Source organism: Danio rerio, chromosome 5, assembly GCF_049306965.1.
Source record: "Danio rerio strain Tuebingen ecotype United States chromosome 5, GRCz12tu, whole genome shotgun sequence".
Classification (NCBI taxonomy): Eukaryota; Metazoa; Chordata; class Actinopteri; order Cypriniformes; family Danionidae; genus Danio; species Danio rerio.
In genome coordinates, this window is record NC_133180.1 from 67,632,501 (window position 1) to 67,652,645 (window position 20,145).

At 38.0% G+C, this 20,145-nt stretch overlaps 2 protein-coding genes across 4 annotated transcripts in view; both read left to right on the forward strand.

Annotated features, from left to right (window-relative positions):
- The window catches only part of lrwd1 (leucine-rich repeats and WD repeat domain containing 1), a 779,065-nt gene that overhangs the window by 261,389 nt on the left and 497,531 nt on the right, over positions 1–20,145 (forward strand). The gene's annotated exons all lie outside the window — the stretch shown is intronic.
- The window catches only part of rasl10b (RAS like family 10 member B), a 36,314-nt gene that overhangs the window by 2,954 nt on the left and 13,215 nt on the right, over positions 1–20,145 (forward strand). Inside the window, exons 2-4 of one of the 2 annotated variants that reach the window (XM_073951558.1) lie at positions 3,229–3,607; positions 17,664–17,788; positions 19,458–19,910. In XM_073951558.1, the coding sequence (XP_073807659.1) occupies positions 3,320–3,607; positions 17,664–17,788; positions 19,458–19,527 (483 nt within the window). In that variant the 5' untranslated portion in view covers positions 3,229–3,319 and the 3' untranslated portion in view covers positions 19,528–19,910. Of the gene's footprint in view, positions 1–3,228; positions 3,608–17,663; positions 17,789–19,457; positions 19,911–20,145 lie in introns of those variants that run through there. The other variant, XM_073951557.1, reaches the window with a different exon arrangement.

The following is a 20,145-nucleotide window of genomic DNA, read 5'->3' on the forward strand; positions in this document are numbered from 1 at the left end:
TTAATGTTTGAAGTATATCAAAACTTCACACCAAAGTTGTCCTAAAACCCAAACAATACACGATTTTTGCTTTAGTCTATTGAAACCAGTGCTATTAACTACTTGTATATAGAAGTTGGAAGCATCTAGTTTTATATAAACACCATGCCTAGCTGATACAGTATATCCAACAGGTAGAATTTAATCATGTGCCAGTTTTATTTAATTAAATATATTTTATAACTTTTCTAACATTTTCCTATTAGTAATATAATGCTATTAAATACGTTTATAGTATTTTATCTCTTTCTTCACTTTCAATTAATGAAATAATTAATTATTAATCATGTCTAAATTACAAATTAAAACTATTATGTTTAAAAAAATAGGTTGAAAAAAATCTACTCTCTATTAAACAGAAATTTGGTGGAAAAAAATAAACGGGGCTAATAATTCTTACTTCAACTGTTTATACACACAAAATTTCACCAGATGATAGGATATATACTGCTCAAAAAATTAAATGGAACACCTACCACAAAACACTTCCCTCAGGTAATCCCTCTCATGAACACCTTATGATAGTAATAGTGAAATAAACATCCCTACTTTTTATACACTTATTTATTTAACAATATTCTTTACACGCCAATTTGTAACAGCAGCACATATCACACTGTATATAGTTATATACCTACCTGTTCATACACTTGTAATTATTTATATTTGCAGTCACTACTTATTTTTATTTTTAAAATATATTTATGATCTGTTTTTTTTGTCCTGTCTCTGTAATTCTGTTGCACTGTAGAAGCTTCTGTCGCAAAAACAAATTCCTCATATGTGTGAACGTACCTGGCAATAAAGCTCTTTTTTGATTCTGATTCTGATTCAGTAGCCGCGTTTCCACTTTCGCGCCTAAAGCGAGCGAGCCAAGGCCAGTCGCGTTTCCACTGTCACTTCCGGGGCCTAATCAAGCCAAAGCAGGGCTTTCTCGGGGCCAGTGGCCGGCCTTTTTCAGCCCGCCGAATACCTTGGGCCAAAGAGGGCCAGCTGGGACTTCGGGGTGGAGTTTAAGGAGAGGCGGACACAAATTTTTCAATCGCACACGAGTACATGCGCCAAACAAATAAATAAATAAGGGAAAGAAAACATCTAGCCTTATAGGCTGGGGTCTTTTTGCGTATGATCACCCTTATGTTTCCCTTTTAAATGTAAGGCTGCTGCATTGAATAATAAAGTAGTTTTAATTTATAGTGACGTTCTTTGCAGCGTTCTCCTTGATTTTTCAATTAAAGACACAGCAGACAGTAAAGGTTGTGGAGAGTTTTTGTCAAGTTTTAAAGGTGTGTTTGTGCGCGTTTAGACGCCTGTATGTGTGTGTGTGAGACCGAGTGAAAGCGCTCCCTATACAACTTTGTTGATGCCGCGAGCTGCTTTTTAATTTATTTTTATTTTTTAATTTGGAGATAAAACACAATATGAATACAACATAAAGACATAAAACTGAACAAATAACGTGCCCACTTTCGTAGACTTAAAACAATATAGTCTCATATCTTGACAAAATAGCCTAAGCTATATTGAAATATAATTTAAAGAATTACAAATGTCGGATATAATTAAATCGCATTAAATAAATAAATCAATATAAAATAAACAAAAGCTAGCTAGAACAATGTAGGTTTATGCAATACATAAATCAAACCGTTTTGAAGCCACATATAACTTTTATTTTACAAAGACCTATCTGAAAAAAAAGATTTTAGATATTCTCTAAAAACAATAAACACCGGAGGAGGTTTAAAACATTATTTATCAAGTATTTGGATACAATGATATTAATCAAATCGTGCAAACAGACCATTTTTTGGGTGAGTGAAAGCAGAATCTAGACTACCTTTTTTCTGTCACCCAGTCCTGCGCAGCGCCGCTTTAAACGCATTGGGGGAAAGCCCAAACACAAAATGTGTTCTATATCCTCAAACAAGTGTTTATGTTTTTATATGATGTGGTTAAATGTATTAATGAAACTTTAAATGAAGAGCTTTAGTGAATAGCTGCTAAGCGCAACAAATATGGCTATATTTTATTAGGCTACTTATTCTTATGTGCTAAAACACTTAACACAACATCTATCAAAACAAGGATGTTATAAAATACATTTCATACCGAGTTATAACAGAGAATTTCTGTGGCTTTATATTATGGATGTGTGCGCTCACTCTGCTAGGTCCCTCCGTTAACTTAGTGGCGAGACCACTCGATGCACAATGCCAACAGTCGGTCGACGAGTAAACAAATGTAATGAATGGAAATACACAGGTCTGTGCGTATAGACATATCATGTACTGCTGTACAGTCACTGTCATTTGTTTGTTTCTGTTATCTTCATTTTAAAGGTTTTGTGATGATGTGATGGTGTGCTTTATCTCCCTGATTCCCGCTGAAGTGGGCGGGTTGTGTGACGTTTGATTCGGGGGAGGTTCTGGGGGCGGTGTTTGCGTGACCCGCTGTGAGCTACTAGCCCGACAGTGGAAGCGTGTCAGGATTTCGGCCTCATTACTCAACCTACTGGGCGATTGGCCCGGCCCAATAAAAGCCCTGGCTCGCACTGGCCCAATAGTGGAATGCGGCTATTGTGAATGCGGCTATTGTAACTCCAAGTGTTCCCTATATTTTGAGCATTGTATATAAAAACAATTTCACCAGATGACTTGAAAACTGCTGTTTAGAAAGAATTCAATCATTTACATTGATTGAAATGACTCTTCACGCAAATGATTCATTCATAAAAATGTCCAAAAACAAATTAAATCAAAGATAAAAGTGAAATAAACAGTGTTTTAGGCTTTTCATGGCAGTCAAATAGTATTCAGGTTCAGATTTTGAATAATCAAATGTAAAACAACATTGCAAATGTTTTTACTGTATAATTAATTTAATAAAATTAATCTTTATTAAAGTAGCAAATAGTCAAATTTCTTGTGACTGAATACTTTAAACGCTGTCAGGCCTTAAATGAAAAACGTACACTACATTATGTTAAACTTATCAAACAAGTCTCATGTGTGAACTGTTTCTCCTGGTCCACTATAATCATAACACAACATTGCAGATCCTGCGATGTGACTATTGTGAATATCGATGCTGAATTGTTATATTGTGCAGGCTGCAGTCCTAGTTTAGTTGTGATCATATCCCCAGCTGGACTCTTGATTGTTGTTGTCATTCATCTGTCTCTCTCAGAGGCTGCTGGTCTGTGAATGGGAGTGTGCTGTGGCCAACACCGCCGCCTGTGCTTCAGTCAGGACTATGTGCTGCCCATGTGCCACTCTGAATGCACTGGCCAGCTGTTTGCGAGAGCAGGGAGGGTGGCACGGCCCACCGGGGGCGCGGCGGGAACCGGGCGATGCCCCCTCCGTTCCGGATCGCCGTGCTGGGAGCTCCAGGGGTGGGCAAGACGGCCATTGTGCAGCGCTTTCTTCACGATGACTACAGTGAGGTGGCCTTGTCCAGTAAGACCCGGCGGGTGCATCTTTCTGCCGCAGTGCTCAATGGTCATGTGCATGACCTTCAGATCACAGATTATCCAGCCATCAGCAGCTTTCCTGGCAGCACTCTGCAGGTACAGTGACCAGCAAATCACCACACTGACCACAGTCCAATTACGGGTGGGCAGAACAGCCAAAATATTATTTTCAACACATTTATAAACATTATAGTTTTAATAACTCATTTCTCATAACTGATTTATTTGATCTTTGTCATGATGACAGTACATCATATTCAGTGGTGGACAGAGTACTGAAAAACCATACTCAAGTAAAAGTACTCTACTTGCACTACATTTTTTAGGCAAGTAGAGTACTTTTACTTGAGTATGGTTTTTCAGTAAAAAAAAGCATCTGTAGTTAATTTTACTCAAAGTATGAGTAAAACGTAGACCTTTCAAAAGTACTCGAGTAGTGGGTAGTGGGCATTTACATGATGTGTATAAACGTAACATTCTGTGCTGCATTTACGTCAGTAAAGGTTAGATTTAGGTTGTGATGTCAGGTGACCAAAATTCAATGTCTAAAGCCTGGTTTATACTTCTGCGTCAAGTGACCGGCGTATAACCACGGCGCAGGCAACGCGCGTGGCTGTGCATTTATACTTCTGCGCGCTGTTTCTGTTGGTCTACATTAACACTTACGAAACGGTAGTTGGCAGTGAGGTTTATATCTTCCTCTGTGTCGAGTTTCTTCGCTGCTTTTTTGCTTTTCCTGAACACTTGCGGGATGTACAAGTGGCTCAAACTCGCTCATTTTGAGGCAGGAACCGGCGGACGTGCAACAACTTTAACTATGAGGTAAACACAAAACAAAACTTTCCATCCGGAGCTCCTTCACGGCACTCCACACTTGTAAACAATCGCTCCATTGGGCTTGCGCCGCTCTCGGTCCTGCCCAGACTCGTCAGCGCTACCAAGCCGACCAATCACAGAGCTTGCGCTACGCGTTGTTGCGACGTGTAGTTACATTTTTTGAGAGGTGCACTTCAGTGACGCCGATGCCCACGGCAAAGGGCTATGCGTTAGCGTTGTAGGATATGCAGCGTTTGACGCAGAAGTATAAATCAGCCTTAAGGACAACGTTATTTTAAAGTTCAATAACGACATCAAATGACGTTGATATTTGGCTGATTTTAGGTTATGTTAGAAAGTGACCAAAATCTGATAATTATTCGTCAGGTATTGCAACCAAAATCCAATGTCTGATAGACGTCATAGTAGTAAAGTCCACACAACATCAAGACATTGATAATTGGTTGGTTTTGGGTTGGACGTTGGACTTTGACATTGGACCGACATTGAGTTCTGACATCAACCCGATTTTCATTTTCAAACAACATGCAACGTCCCCACGACTTTAGGGTACCACTCTGTCACCTGTTTTGTTGTGTGTATTGGTGCATTATCATCCTGATTACTATGCATATGGATTATTTGTGGCACATTCTTATTTATAGAAGCTTATCAGTAGCAAAATTCACTTTGAAATGTAACATGCAAATTACCTAAATTTGGATTCTTTGGATATGTTCAAAGTTTGGTGCAAAATGAAACAGAGGCTGCGTCCGAAACCGCCTACTACTCAGTAGGTACTTTATTTGAATTTTAACGTACTACTCGGCCGTTAGAAAAGTACTTTCTACACAGTTTGAATGTGTAAAGTATGAATGGAATTCGGACGTACTACATCCGCTATTTTGTCATGGTCGAGCGACCTACCTGCGTGGCTGCGTCAATTGCGTCGCTTTACTCCCATTCATGAATTCTCTCGCCGGGCATCATGGGATAGTGCAGCGTGCATGGGATGCGCACTCCAGAATCTCGCCGGAAGTAGTAAGTCATCCGGGTACTTCTCACATACTGATTTTCGAATTCTATGAATTCGGACATACTACTCGGCTCGCATACTGATTTTAGCGTACTATATAAAATGGAAGTATGCGGTTTCGGACGCAGCGAAAATCATTTACATTTTTCATTTACAACCTCAGTTTGAATTTAGGGTGGCGCAGTGGGTAGCACAATCGCCTCACAGCAAGAAGGTCGCTGGTTCGAGCCCTGGCTGGGTCAGTTGGCGTTTCTGTGTGGAGTTTGCATGTTCTCCCTGTGTTTGCGTGGGTTTCCTCCACAAGTCCAAAGACATGGTGAATTTGGTTTGCTAAAATTGTCTCAAGTGTATGTGTGTGAATGAGTGTGTATGGATGTTTCCCAGTGATGGGTTGCGGATGGAAGGGCATCTACTGCGTAAAACATATGCTGGATAGGTTAGCGGTTCATTCCGCTGTGGCGACCCCGGATTAATAAAGGGACTAAGCCGAAAGAAAATGAATGAACTGAGTTTAAATATGTAAATTACATACAAATTTTCAGGTATATAAGCTGCATAATTAATTTGAGAATGTAATACCCAAATTAAATTTTACTTTGCTTATATGTCATATAGAATGCAAATTTAAATGAAGAAATACATTGCAATTTTACCAATTGCATTTTTTACTACTTTATTAAAGTTCAACAATCTGGAAGTGCAGAAACGTATATAAAAAGGTCCAGATAAAAAGGTGGATAGAAAAAGCCCATGTGAGGTGCCAAAATGAACCCAGCCATAGGCATAGGAAAGCACTAATGAGATTTTCTCGACAGTGAGAAAATGGCTGTGTCTCTAGAGTTGTAGAAGTCTGTAAAAAAGTGTTTTTTTTCCTCGACTTTAGGATATAAGAGAAATCATGTCTTACAGTGTGAAAAATTTCACATCAGATTCTTCTATGGCCAAATCATCTGTACTGTAGTGTAAAAAAATATGACTTGCTTGGATGAAAAAAATCAGTTTTGTGCCCCTAAAGGAATACATATATTTATGTGTGTGTGTGTGTGTGTGTGTGTGTGTGTGTGTGTGTGTGTATATGTGCGTGTTAAAGTTGAAAGTTATTTAGAGACTGGACATAGACTGAATTTCACAACAATATTTTTGTTTTTACGCTTGATGAAATCATAGTAATGTCTGTATTTCCATTTGAAGAAGCAGCTGCTCTCGCCAGCAGCCATTCCCGGATTGGCTAATCCGTAGGACCTGGAGAATTCCCGGTGGGCCGGTCCAACTTTTGGCCGCGAGGGCTGGTGTCCCTAGCTCCAGACTCTGTTGCTCTCAGTAGTCACACTTTTTTAATTTATTTATTTCACTCACTCTTTTTATTCATTGTTTTGCCGCTGCTCCACTCTTTTTATCTATTTTCTCGCAGCCTCTTGAGCAAAATGCAGCCTGCAGGTTAATGATGATGTAACTCAGATGTGTCACTACACTGAAAAAAGCTGTTGTGGTCCAGTGGTCAGCTCGTTGCGTCATGCCGCCGCCGACCCGGGTTCAAACCTCATCTGACTAATTTTTTATTTTTTTTTCATTTTCATTGTTAAGACATATAATACTGTTAGGGTTGTTGAACATTTGAAGTTCTAAAGCAGCTGTTTTCTTGAAAAAGACTTAATAGTGTCATTAGAAACTGATTTGGAAATGACCTTATTTTAACATAGTCTGTCGTGAACTGAGGTGGGCCGGTCTGAGGCTTGAAACTCCAAGGCTGAAATGGAATCCCACTCCGGCCCTGCCAGCAGTCATTTCAGCTCACATTTTCCAGCAATTTAAATGTGCATGCTTATTAACTGACATTGCAGCAGAAAACATGATTTAAAAGAAGCATTTTTTTTTACATTTTATATTTGTAACGCAAGTAACGCAATTACATTGACTTTAGTAACTTTAATCAAATTACACAAATGTAAAATGTAATTTGTCACATTACTGCGTACTGCATCCAAAAATGTAATTTGATTACAGATTACAACCAACTCTGTAGAACACATTCTTATGTAGGCGGTTCATTCTGCTGTGGCGACCTCTGAAATAGAGACTAAGCCGAAGGAAAATAATTGAATGAATGACATTCTTATGTAAGAATACAGATACAAAAATATATTCACATATCAGACTCATATTTTTGATTCTTGAAAACCTCTTTTTCATCTGTCTTCTCTGTGCTTTAATGAATTTTAGACGAAGCGATAAAATGTATAATTATGTCCATTTCATATTGTACTTGAAGCAGAACAGAGGTCTTCTGACATGTAAAAATGTTCCTCTAGGCATAGAAACTAGAGGCAGATAATGCTTCAGATGATTTCAGATTCATATTTTGCTAATGCTGGAAAATCTGTTGTTTCTATTCACCTTATTCTCCACGCATGAGCGGATGCAGCCATTTGAATCTTTTTGGCACAAGACTTCCGGTCTCATTCACTTCTATTCATTTTTAGATGTTAAAAACAGCTCGTTTGATTGTTGCTAATATTTTCTTATTATATTATTCTATTTTGACTGTATAGTCATGGACACGCTTGTTTGTAGAGCAAGTAGTTTGACCGTTTTCTGCTGTTTATTATTCATTCATTTCTTCCATAGGCGACTGAATCGGAAGTTCTAAAACAATCGCAGAAACGAGCGCACTTCCACGTTAAAGAATAAGGTCAACAATAAACATTAAGGTCTACTGGAATCTTAATATCAATAATATAATTTAAATGCAATGTTCTGTTGACCCCTTGAGTCCGCTTCAGTGTTTGTAATTAGTCCAGTATGTGCTGAAGTTACTGTATGGAGTCACAGCGGCTTGTTTTTATTTACATTATAGCTGTTGATTCAGATAACTGTAGTGGAAAGGATTCAATATATTATTATTAGTTATATATTAGGGTGGCTTAGTGGTTAGGACTGTCACCTCACAGCAAGAAGGTCGTTGGTTCGAGCCTCGGCTGGACCAGTTGGAGTTTACATGTTCTCTCTGTGTTCATGTGGGTTTCCTCTGGGTGCTCCAGTTCCCCCACAGTCCAAAGACATGCGCTATAGGTGAATTAGATTAACAAAATTGGCCGTAGTGTGTGTGTGGGTGTTTCCCAGTATTGCATTGCGGCTGGGAGGGCATCCGCTGCATAAAACATTTACAGGAGTAGATGGCGGTTCATTCCGCTGTGGTCACCCCAGATAAATAAGGGACTAAGCTGAAGGAAAATGAATGAATAAAACCAATAAACGTGCTAATAAGAGGACGACACTAATTAAAACACTGGATATGCTAAAATATGCAGCAATTATCATGCGATAGCACTTTTATAATGTACACCCAGATGTTTCCTTTTAACATTCATGGAACTTTAATGGATAATGGCTGGAAAATTGACTGCGAAGGTCTGCCATGATATATTCAGGATGTGAAAGTGACTCGAAATGAAGTAACCAAAGATTGAATTTGTGGCCTACAGGTCACATGGTAAAACTGCATTACCTGCCAAGCTTTCTAGTTTTAAAGCGGCCAGCTAGACATATTTACTGGGATTGCAGTGCTTCCCACAAGTTTTAAACATACTTGCGATGGTAGCTGAATTTTCAAGTTCAGCAGAGAAGAAAAGGCATTCACACACGTTGCTCAGCTACATGGACACCTCCAAATGATGTTAAAAGAGGCACAGACTCTATTTATTAGGTATAATTCACCTAAAAATGTAATTTCTGTCTTCATATGAGCTATTTGCGGCCGCGAAATCACACGTGACGTGAGCTGCTGACTGTGCGGGCGCGTACTACTTAATGATAGACGCACGTGCGTCTACTTTAATCAACAGAACCTGCATATGTTGTAACAGGTAATCAAGTTGTAAATAATATTCAGTTTGTGGCCCAAAGTGATCGTTTGAAGGCCGCGCGCAAAATATCAATTGCAGTTTGCATTGAAAATGAAACCGAAAGCACGCACATCATTTAAATGATCATATTGCATTTTAGAGTTATGACTGTGACGTTTACGATAACCAGCTATCGCTCTCCGGAGATATAATCCGCTATAATCATGAACTTCACTTCCTCATTCCCCAGGACTACTTATTCACACATGCACTTCTTCCAGACACGCACACCGACTCATTCATCTCGCTTGATTACACTCACCAGCTGAACCTTGTCAAAGACTAAAAACACACCATACTTAAACCACTCTGTTACCCTTCCAGTTTGCTGAGTCTTGTTAACTGTAATAGTAACACTACAAAGCGGTTTCCTTGTCTTGTTTCTCCGTGTTTTGACCTTAGCCTAGTTTATCCTTTTGTCCTTGTTTGCCGCCTGCCTTCTGACCTCCTTGCCTGTTATTTGACTACGATTCTGGACTGTCTCAATATACCTGTTTACACCTGTATTGACCATTGCTTGCCTGACTACGATTAGACCTGCATTTGGATCCTACCTTCTGTTGTGAGTGTCACTCCCTGTGGTTACAGTGACAAGCAATTGATATGTTTTTTTCTTTCATAGCGAACACACAGTTGTGCATGAAAATAAATGTTTACAATGTCAGTATAACTACTCTAGCCTATATAATGTTGATTTTACCAGTGAATTAAATGGTCCTAAAATGCTCTCAATGACAGATTGCAAGCATAGGCTTTATCTTAAACATAATTCAACATCAGAATTATTATAAGTAGAATAGAATTATTTATAGAAACCAGCAGACCTACACATAATATTAATATTGTTGTTTTACCACGTTTGAGAAAAAAACAATAATTTCATATTAAAGGGCCATGAAACCCCCTCGTTTCAGCAGGGTGTTTTCACACCTCTACTTTGGAAAAAGTCAAAAAAGTGGACGTGTCCAGCTCTGTTTAGGGGGGAGTGTCGGAGGAAGAAAAGTGGGATGATGTGGGAGTGTCTATTTGGGCACGCGCGAGTTTCAGAGTCAAAATTCACACACACAGTAGAAAGTGATGGTGTTTAACCTACATGGACATCTGTAGTCGAATTATTTGCCAAATTATTAAATGGTGGACTTAAACTGCAGTTTGGCTCTTTCATTCAGGGAATTCATTCATGTCCCTCGCGACAAACAAGATATTTGATTCGAGGAACTGCTCTAAACGTGTATTTTTCATGCAATGTTTGATACCGCACGGCGAATGAGAGAAAAAAAACCTCAGAATTTCCCGGAAACTTAGATGCACACGGCAGGTAGCGTCAGAAAGCTGCGTGTGTTATTCCGGTCACTAAATGCGGTAAAAACCCTACACAAGGTTAAAGTTTGGTTGTGGTGCTAACGTGTTTACACTCGGTGCAATAGTTTGTTAGATACGAACAAACTGAATAAACAAAGAGCACTGGTCGCTCACTTACCAAATCTGTAGAGACAGAACAATCACCAGCAACTAGAGCCGCGTCTTTATTAAGAGGAGACTACAAGCGAATCCGGATCTCAGCGTTTGCAGATGAGAACAGCTCTCAGGTAAACAACGTTCCTCCTTAGACACGTAAGTTATTGTTGTCGAGCGTCGCGTACACTGTAATCCACACGTGACTCTGAGCTCTCACAGAGAGAAAATGAAAACGACACTTAACTGCAGCAAACTATAAAAGCAACACTTCACGCTTGTTTTGCCAACACAACGTGGCGTCTCTGCGGTCTAAACACTGTGACAATAATGAATATTAATGAAGTTGCACAATAGAGTGCGCTGATTGGTTTGAACCAAGCTTTACTCATGCATTAATGCAGCACACTGTAAGACGTAATAAGACACACTCTGGCACAGACGTCCAGTCTGCACGCTGGAATACAACGCTATTATGTCATGACCATGACGCAGCTTCAAAAATTCGTTTCAAACCGGAAGTACGAATTTGCTTGACATAACACAAAAACAACCAATTTACACTTTTTAGTGAAATATAGGTGTCCTAATAGTGTTTTTAGCAGTGTGGGACACATACGACTGTCAACATCTCAAAAATGTGTTTTGGTGTTTCGTGACCCTTTACATCGACAGAATCGTGAGAAAATCGTGATCTTTATTTTAAGCCAAAAAATTGCGATTCTCATTTTAGTCACAATCGTGCAGCTCTATGCATATTTATATTTGTTTTAATAAAAACAAGTTTAGATTTATCCACTGGTTGGGATTTGAAGATGTATGTTGACCGTATCGGACATAAAAAAAGGATGTGTGTTTGGATATAACTCGTGTTTTTTAACCACGCTTTGTTATTATTGTTCATTTATTATTTTGCTGGAAATTAGAACTGAATTTAGAAATAGGTTTGAAACAAATCTTTGCATTTAACAAACATTCCTACATTAAAGATGTCGGCTGATGGATGTCGTCAGTGGAGTGAGTTTCCACCATTTCCTTACTCCACGAAAGTAAAGAAGTAAAGAGTAAAAATAAATTAAAGAGAAAGTAAAGAGGCTTAATAGAGGAGGTTTGTTTTTTTTTATTTTGTTTTCTTGCTAGTGAAGCGTTCAATTTTTCTACTTACAAAGTCTGGGATGTAAAAAAACAAACAGTGCATTCACACACACCCTTAATGCTTTAGCATCTTTAATGCTTAATTTAAGCATCCTTAATGGTTAATGCAATGCGCTTTAGACTTTATGCCTAGATCATTAAAATAGAGCCCGTTGTGTTCAACAAAAGAGCGAAAGTCAAACAGGTTTTTAACAAGTGAAGAGTGAGTAGATGATGTCAGGATTTCCTTTTAGTGTGAACTATTCATTTACTACATGGTATGTGCCTGTAATAGTTCAGAATAAGTGTAACCAGGGCTCAATTTGTGCCGGAACATGGCAGATCCGAATCCGGCACCTCTGTAATCTGATCCGGCACCTCATTTTACTGATCCCTCTCCTCAACCGCCCTTCTCCCTCGTCCGCTGTTCACTTTCGATTTCTTACACGACTCCTCAACCTTCTTCACTGTTGTCCGCAGCACCCCGCCCTGCTCACTTTCATCCACAAAACCCCTCTGCCATTCACCGCACCAACATACCCATCCACACCCCCCATCAACCATCCCCCCACCCCCTCGCTCCCCACTTTCATAAAACTGTAAATATGTGGCTCTAACCTGGCTAATTGATAATTAGCCTTTTTAAGCTTTCACGGTGAATAATAAACATCAGCAAACAAACAATGTTTTATTACTCATCTCTATCTTGAAACCATATTCTATTATCTTCACCTTGTCCTTGATTTTAAAATAGCTTGTGCTGCCAGCAAAGCTCAGAATAAACTTCTTTTGACAAATGAGATGTGATCAGCATCAGCAACTGTCAACCGTGAATAAAATATTGAGGTGGCCAAGAAGGTGCCAGAGGTGACCAGTGCCACCCTGGACAGCCCCTGATTGGTGTATATATAATACACTAATGCGGACAATACACATCTCCACTTAAAGACTGTGGACTCAAAACTGATGGTAATTTTGACTATTTGTGATCTATTCTGGAGAAAATCCAATGTTGGTGCTATGTCGGTCTGATCACCTGTCAATCAAACTCTCTACGAAAGGCCAGCTACACAAAAGACTCTTTATGGTGGAAAAAGATTATATTTTTCACACAGAGAAATAACGTTCTGTTAAAAATATGATTCACGCAAAAATTAATATTAAATCATTTAGTTTCAATCCTGTGTAAGATTTGTTTTTTTTTTCCTTCTTCTGTTTTCTTTCTTCTGATTTTGAAGAATGTTGGTAACCAAAAGATCAACATCAATGGATCAACTGTTTGGTTTCCAACATTCTTCAAAATATCTTCTTTTGTGTTTAACAACTTGTGGTGTGGAACAGTTTGAGGGCGGGTAAATGAAGAGTAACTTTTTTGGTTAACTGTCCTAAGAAATTATCGCTGAAAGTTTCTGTCATGAGTATTAGCTGGCTTTAACAATGTTTACTTTCAGTGGCGGTTTCAATCACCACCCAGAGCGATAGTGTGAATGAGGCATTACTTGTTCTGCCTTTCCTGTTTTCAAAATAAGAGTCCCACATGTTTGTTCAATGCAATGTTGGATAAACTTAAGAATTTTTTTTGTAATTTCACTAGGAAACTTTGGCCAGTCAGATGAAGTTTGGGGCTGTATTTAACCTCTTAATGCCCAATGTGTTTTTTTACATGCATTTTTTATTTCTCTTTGCTATTTAGGCTTATTGGAAAGAATAAAAACCTAAGTATCATATTTTGATATGATGTACTTTTAAAGAAAAATAATGTCCATATATGTGGACTCGTGGTCCGAATTTACAAAAAACACTTTTTCCTTTTTACCTTTTTTTTGTAATGCATATTTAACAAAGAAGTTTTTTAACATGTTTTGAAAATCAAAGAGTAAAAACAAAAATTTTCCCATTTTGGACAGTTACACATAGTGTTTGAGACATTTTATACGCTGCAAATCAGTTGCAGGGCGAAGCAGTGGCGCAGTAGGTAGTGCTGTCGCCTCACAGCAAGAAGGTCGCTGGTTCGAACCTCGGCTCAGGTGGCGTTTCTGTGAGGAGTTTGCATGTTCTCCCTGCATTCGCGTGGGTTTCCTCCGGGTGCTCCGGTTTCCCCCACAGTCCAAAGACATGCAGTACAGGTGAATTGGGTAGGCTAAATTGTTCGTAGTGTATGAGTGTGTGTGAATGAGTGTTTGTGGATGTTTCCCAGAGATGGGTTGCGGCTGGAAGGGCATCAGCTGCATAAAAACGTGCTGGATAAATTGGTGGTTCATTCCACTGTGGCGACCCCAGATAAATAGTTTTCTTGTCAAGTCGACAAGAAAATGAATGAATGAAATCAGTTCCAGGATGACACTGTATGTCTGTAACAAAATATAAAACATTTAAAGTATTTTAAATAGCCACTTAAGAGCTAAAATGTGCTGTCCACGTATGTGGCCACTAAAGCCCTAGGAGGTGTATTTAATGATCCCGTAAACAGCATTAAAGTCTGTTGTTGTTTTTTTTTTTGTGATTGGCCTGTTTTTACAGGGATTTTGTACTCGCAGAATTTACGTCAAAATCAAGGAAACAATGGTGTTTGAGGTTGACATTCTGTGTACATTTTTTTAAGATATATTTTTTACCCTTTTTGAATAGGACAGTATTGAGACAGGAAGTGAAGCTGAAGAGAGAGAGGGGAGTAGGGAAATGTCCTTGAGCCGGGATTCAAACTCGGGGTGCCCTGATGTGCTACTGCACTGTATGTCGGTGCACTAACTAGGCTATTGCAATTTTTCCATTTGTTCTCAAAAACAAAAAAGATTTTGGCTCTATTTTCGTTTTTTTTGGTTTAGGGTAGGAAAACGGATAAATGGCTTTAAACTTTATTATACACTTGTAGGCTGTGCTGATTTGTGCTTTTTTCCTCTGATTGATCAACCAAATCTGTGCTCATGACGCAAACATTATATATATATATATATATATATATATATATATATATATATATATATATATAAGTTTACATATTCTATGATTTTATCAGTTGGCAGGCTTGCATTCATTGCGCATGCATAAATTAAACAAAATACGTAAATAAGTAGTATTATTAGACAAACGACTGTTTTCTTCCTTTCCTTTATTCCATTTAAAACTAGAAAACAAATGAATAAAACACACACTGACCGGTGACGCTATGTAAGGTACAAATTTAAAAGGTCCATATTAATACCGCAAGGGTACAAAGTTGTACCTAAAATTACAATAGTGTTCCTCTTAATTTTTAAGTACTAATATATACTGTTAAGGTACCAATATGTACCCTTTAAGTGCAAACGTGTACCTTTTGAAAGATACCACCCCAGTGACAGTTCGCGTACCTTTATTTCTGAGAGTGTACTGAATTCTTATTATAGAGGTTTTCATTTCACTTTTCAAAATGTAAATTCATTGTTCAATTTTTGTAGATAACAGTGTTGTAATTAATTAGTATATAACATCCAATGCAATTTTCTAAAAACTATTTTATAAAAAAATGCATTAAACCTACAAAAAGTGCTGTAAGATCTTCAAACTTGGCAACAGGGGATGAGGAATCTTTGTAAAGGGTCAGTTAATCTGAATGTTTTGATACGGTCTCTCTGATTTTATGCACAGCGAGTGTTTTAGTTTCTGCAGAACGGTTTATAATGAGCCAGTAGCCTAAGAGCACATGCTTCTGCGTAACACTTGTGATTTCAGACAGCTTGAAAGGATAAAAGAGCCACTTGAGCTGCGAGCCCTTTTGTCTCAGCACACTTTTCTTTCTCAGTGGTGTCATAATGATCAGTGCTTTAATTAGTGACAATGGGAAAAGAGGATTCTTTCATAACTTTACATTTATAATTTTATTCTCCACTGGAGTTTCCTGTCGGAGAGCTAGCGTCTGGTTTGAGCTATCATTAGTGAGGCGATTTAGATATTTTTCTTGCTTCCATCTTTGAAAGCTTGCATTTGTCCAAAATTCCTGATATTTGTAACAGAAGTTACCTGAAAAAGCTCTTTCTAAAACATCATTTGCTTGTAAATCGCTAAATGTGCCGTCAGAGTGACCTCTATCTGTCTTCACACGGCCGATATACACAAATAGACGAGCAGAATAAGAATAGAGCGCTCATCATTTTACCTGTTTCTCTATTCCCTGTTTTGCTCTTTTGTCTTCTCCATATTTCCTTCCCATTAACAAATAAAATGTGAACTAGCAAAGTTAAATCAGCTCCTAATGAATTATAACATGTATGAACATGAGTAATTTAGAAGTCAATGTTCAACAGTAAAAACTTTATGAATGGAAGGTTAGAGCTATCATTTCATTGGAGTTGCCCATAAACATAACATGAATTAGTCAGAATTTTAATCTTTTTAAACTTTATACATTTTTTAGAGACTTTTACCATGTACAGTATTAACAAAAACAAAACAGTCTTTCATTCAATTTCCTTTATCTTAGTTCCCTATTTTTATTTTTTATTTTTGTGTTTAACAAGAAAATACATCATTGTATACAATACAACAAAGGAAAAATTACAGATTGTCTTATTTTTCTTATTTTCCCACTATCCCCTTGAAATAAAATAAATTAAAATGTATGAATTATAAACAAACATATCCTCTAAAAGTAATAATAATAAATTAAAAATGAAATCTTAGTTCCCTATTTAATAGGAGTTGCCACAGCGGAATGAACCGCCAACTAATCTGGCATATGTTTCACACAGTGGATGCCCTTCCAGCCACAGCTCTGTACTGTGAAACACTAATACACTCTCTTTTACATACACACACACACTCATACACCACGGTCAATTTAGTTTATCCAATTCCCCTATAGTGCATGTCTTTGGAATGTGGGGGGAACCGCAGCACCCAGTGGAAACCCACATGAACACGGGGAGAACAGCGACCTTCTTGCTGTGAGGCTACATTTTTCTCAGAAATTGTAATTTGCTAAGCAGTTTTAAAAATGTGTGCTTTTACTTTCTCTTGAGTACATTTTTAGTGCAGTATCGGTACTTTTACTCCACTACTTTCCTTCAATCTGCAGTCACTGCTTTATTTTTTTTTCTCTATGGGAATTAGAAAAGTCAATCCTGCGATTCCTGTTCAATCAAATCACATATAGAAGGTAAATCACATCATACTGAACTACCTCAATACATGTGTGATTTATAATTGCAGCAAACTGTTTGGAAGCATTAAAGGTGTCCAAGAATATGTTCAAAATCTTTACACGCAATGACCCAGAGACTGTTTAGATGCATGTCACTTATGAGAAGATGATGAATGTTTACTGTATGATGACCACAGGGGCCTTAAACACTCAGCAGGCACAAGACGTCAACATGACGTCAGACTGACATTGTTCCCAAACATCAAGAAGACATTTCATTTTGTTTGAAAATAAAAATCAGGTTGATGTCAGAACTCAACGTCAGGCCAACATCACTGTCCAAGGTCCAACCCAAAACCAACCAAAAATCAACGTCTAATGATGTTAAAGCTTGACATTGTGTGGGCGTTACCACTATGAAGTTTATCAGATGTTGGATTATTTTTGCCATACCTAACGAATAAATGTCAGTATTTGACGTCAATATGGTGTTGGTTTAAGATGTCAATATTATTGATATTAATAATAATGTCTTATGACGTTGTGTGCCTGCTGGGCAATAGCTAAATGTATTTTATTTATTTTTGTAATTTCTTAGTCCATGTATGAATCAATTAAATGCTTAAAGTCAACTTTGTTTGTGTTGCTAGATAATGTGGACTGTGTGTGTGTGTGTGTGTCTGTGTGCAGGAATGGTCAGATGTTTGCTGTCGAGGCATTCGAAGTGCTCACGTCTACGTTCTGGTGTACGACATCTGCTGTTTCGACAGCTTTGAGTACGTCAAGACCATGCGGCAGCAGATCATAGAAACCAGGTATGTGATGAGCAATTCCAGCATTATGGACGTGACGTTTGCAGTAAAAACTTTTAAACAAGAAATATATTTTCCAAAACTACTAACCACAGAGTTATGGGATCAGAAAAATGTCAATCCGTAAACGTTTTTGATAGTTTAACTAAGAAACAAGTGAAGATTATCTATTAACTAATTTGATTGTGATTGCTTGCAGCTGGCCCAGCATTATTCAATTTATGATTCACCAATCAGACGATTCCTAAGCCACTATAAATACCCTAAGTTCCATTTAACAGCCATCTTCATTTTGAAGAATCCCCCCCTTTCACCCCTACTCCTCCGAAAAGCGCTTGGTGTGTACGAGCCTTTAATGCCTGCCTGAGAATAGTGTATAAATTGTGTAGTGAGGGGTTTTACTAGTGGTGGGCAAAGCGAGGCTTCGTGAAACACTGAAACAGTCAAAGCAAATGTGTCGAAGCTTCGAAACGTTTCGAAACCCCACTCTACGGTGACACCTAGCGGTCATTTCATTTGTATTGCACTGAAACAGTTTCAGCACAGAACAGTTGAGCAAATTGAGGTATGAAACCCCACTTTGTAGCCTTGAACCTACAAGTGGTTTAGTTGAGCGGTTAGAGTTCGTGACCGCCATGTAGGGATACTGGGTTCAAATCCAGGCTAATACAATTATTTTGAAATGCTTTAATATCAGTTGGTAATGTTTTGGTCTTGTATCGTTTTGTTTCAACATTGCTCTGACATTCGAATAAACACCTTGTAAATAAATTTGTATTGTTTTGGTCATAAAACAGGGTTGTTGCTAGATCAGATACAGTTGTGGCCAGAAGTTAACAATAATTATATTATTAATTAAATTTCCCATTGTATTTTATTAACGTCTATCCAAAACCCATCACAGTACTGTAAAAATATTAATTATTGTTTTACAGTGTTACAAAAATGATGCTAAATTGATGGCGTAAACGCAGCTGTATCCTATCTAGACTACACCATAAAACTGATTAAAATATTAAAATACATAAAATCAAGATTTTGGAGTAATTGTACTGGTTAGGATTCGAACCCAAAATTACTTCGAAACACAGTATCAACGTGCACACGCACGGTCCGCTAGACCATACGTGACAGACACATGAATCTGACTATGCTAGTCAACTGCAGATTCTCCAGGTCTCGAAACGCTTCTGAAATGATCAATGCTTTGAATCGCTTTAGTCACGTGACAAGGTGTTTCGAAACAATTTAGTCACGTGGCCTGGGTGTTTCGAATCATGCTTCGGTGCAGTGTTTCGAATCACTTGCGCTTCGGGATCTTGACACTGTGTTGAAACGTCAGTTTCACGTCAGCCATCCCTAGGTTTTACAGCCTTATACTATAAAATAATTGTAAAAAAATAAAGCTGACTAATCGGCGGATTTCACCTATTGCAGGCTATTTTTATAACGTAACTCCTGCGATTAGTGAGTGACCACAGTACTGTAAAATACAAGCCTGCACAAAAAAAAAACTAGAAAGAGTTTCACTATTTTGATGAATACTTTGATGACGTTTTCATGGGGTTGCTCTGGGAATATTTGCTATTTCTTCACATCTCTTCCTGTTGTGCTTTTGTCTTCTTAAACCTCCTCTTTTCTGTTTTTTCTTCATTTCCTGCATGCTTCTCAGCCCATCTTTTCCTTTTCTTCAATGTTTGATGGTTGCTGTAATTGCACTCAAAAGTGAGGCCCTTGTGTAATCACGGGCTGCCAGCACACTGGGTCATTTCTTCATCATTTGGATCCAAATCAACAGAAATGCCTTCCTCTGCTGATTGCAAAGGGCATGTAAAGTCATCATCAAAAGGCAATTCAAAAGCCTCGGAGACTGAACATGTTTTTTTTTTCTGATGATGATGCCTTATTGTGACTATTTGGGCTTCACATTAATGCATGTTTGATGTCTCTTTCATATTATTTGCTGTTTGGTTTGATATCCATATGTTAACACTTTTGGCAAGGTGCTGCTTGAATTCTTTATCGCATTATATTGTGCAAACAAACACACTTTTCTTGCTTTGATGAAACAAGTTGGTGTTTTATAGTCTGTATCTTACAGTAGATATGCGTTTCAAATCAAAGGTTCCAACATTTTTGCAGTCGATTTTTTTTTTTCACTTACTAAAATGGTGTAACAATAGTTTATATACAAAAAACACATTCAGGATAATAATCATTAAGCTGTGAGATGCAAAAATTGTTTATTCAGAAATGTACAATGTTTATTCACCTTATTCTCAGCTGTCGAGCGGGCGCTGCCATTTGAATCTTTTTGTCTCGCGACTTCCGGTCACATTCACTTCCATTCATTTTTTGAT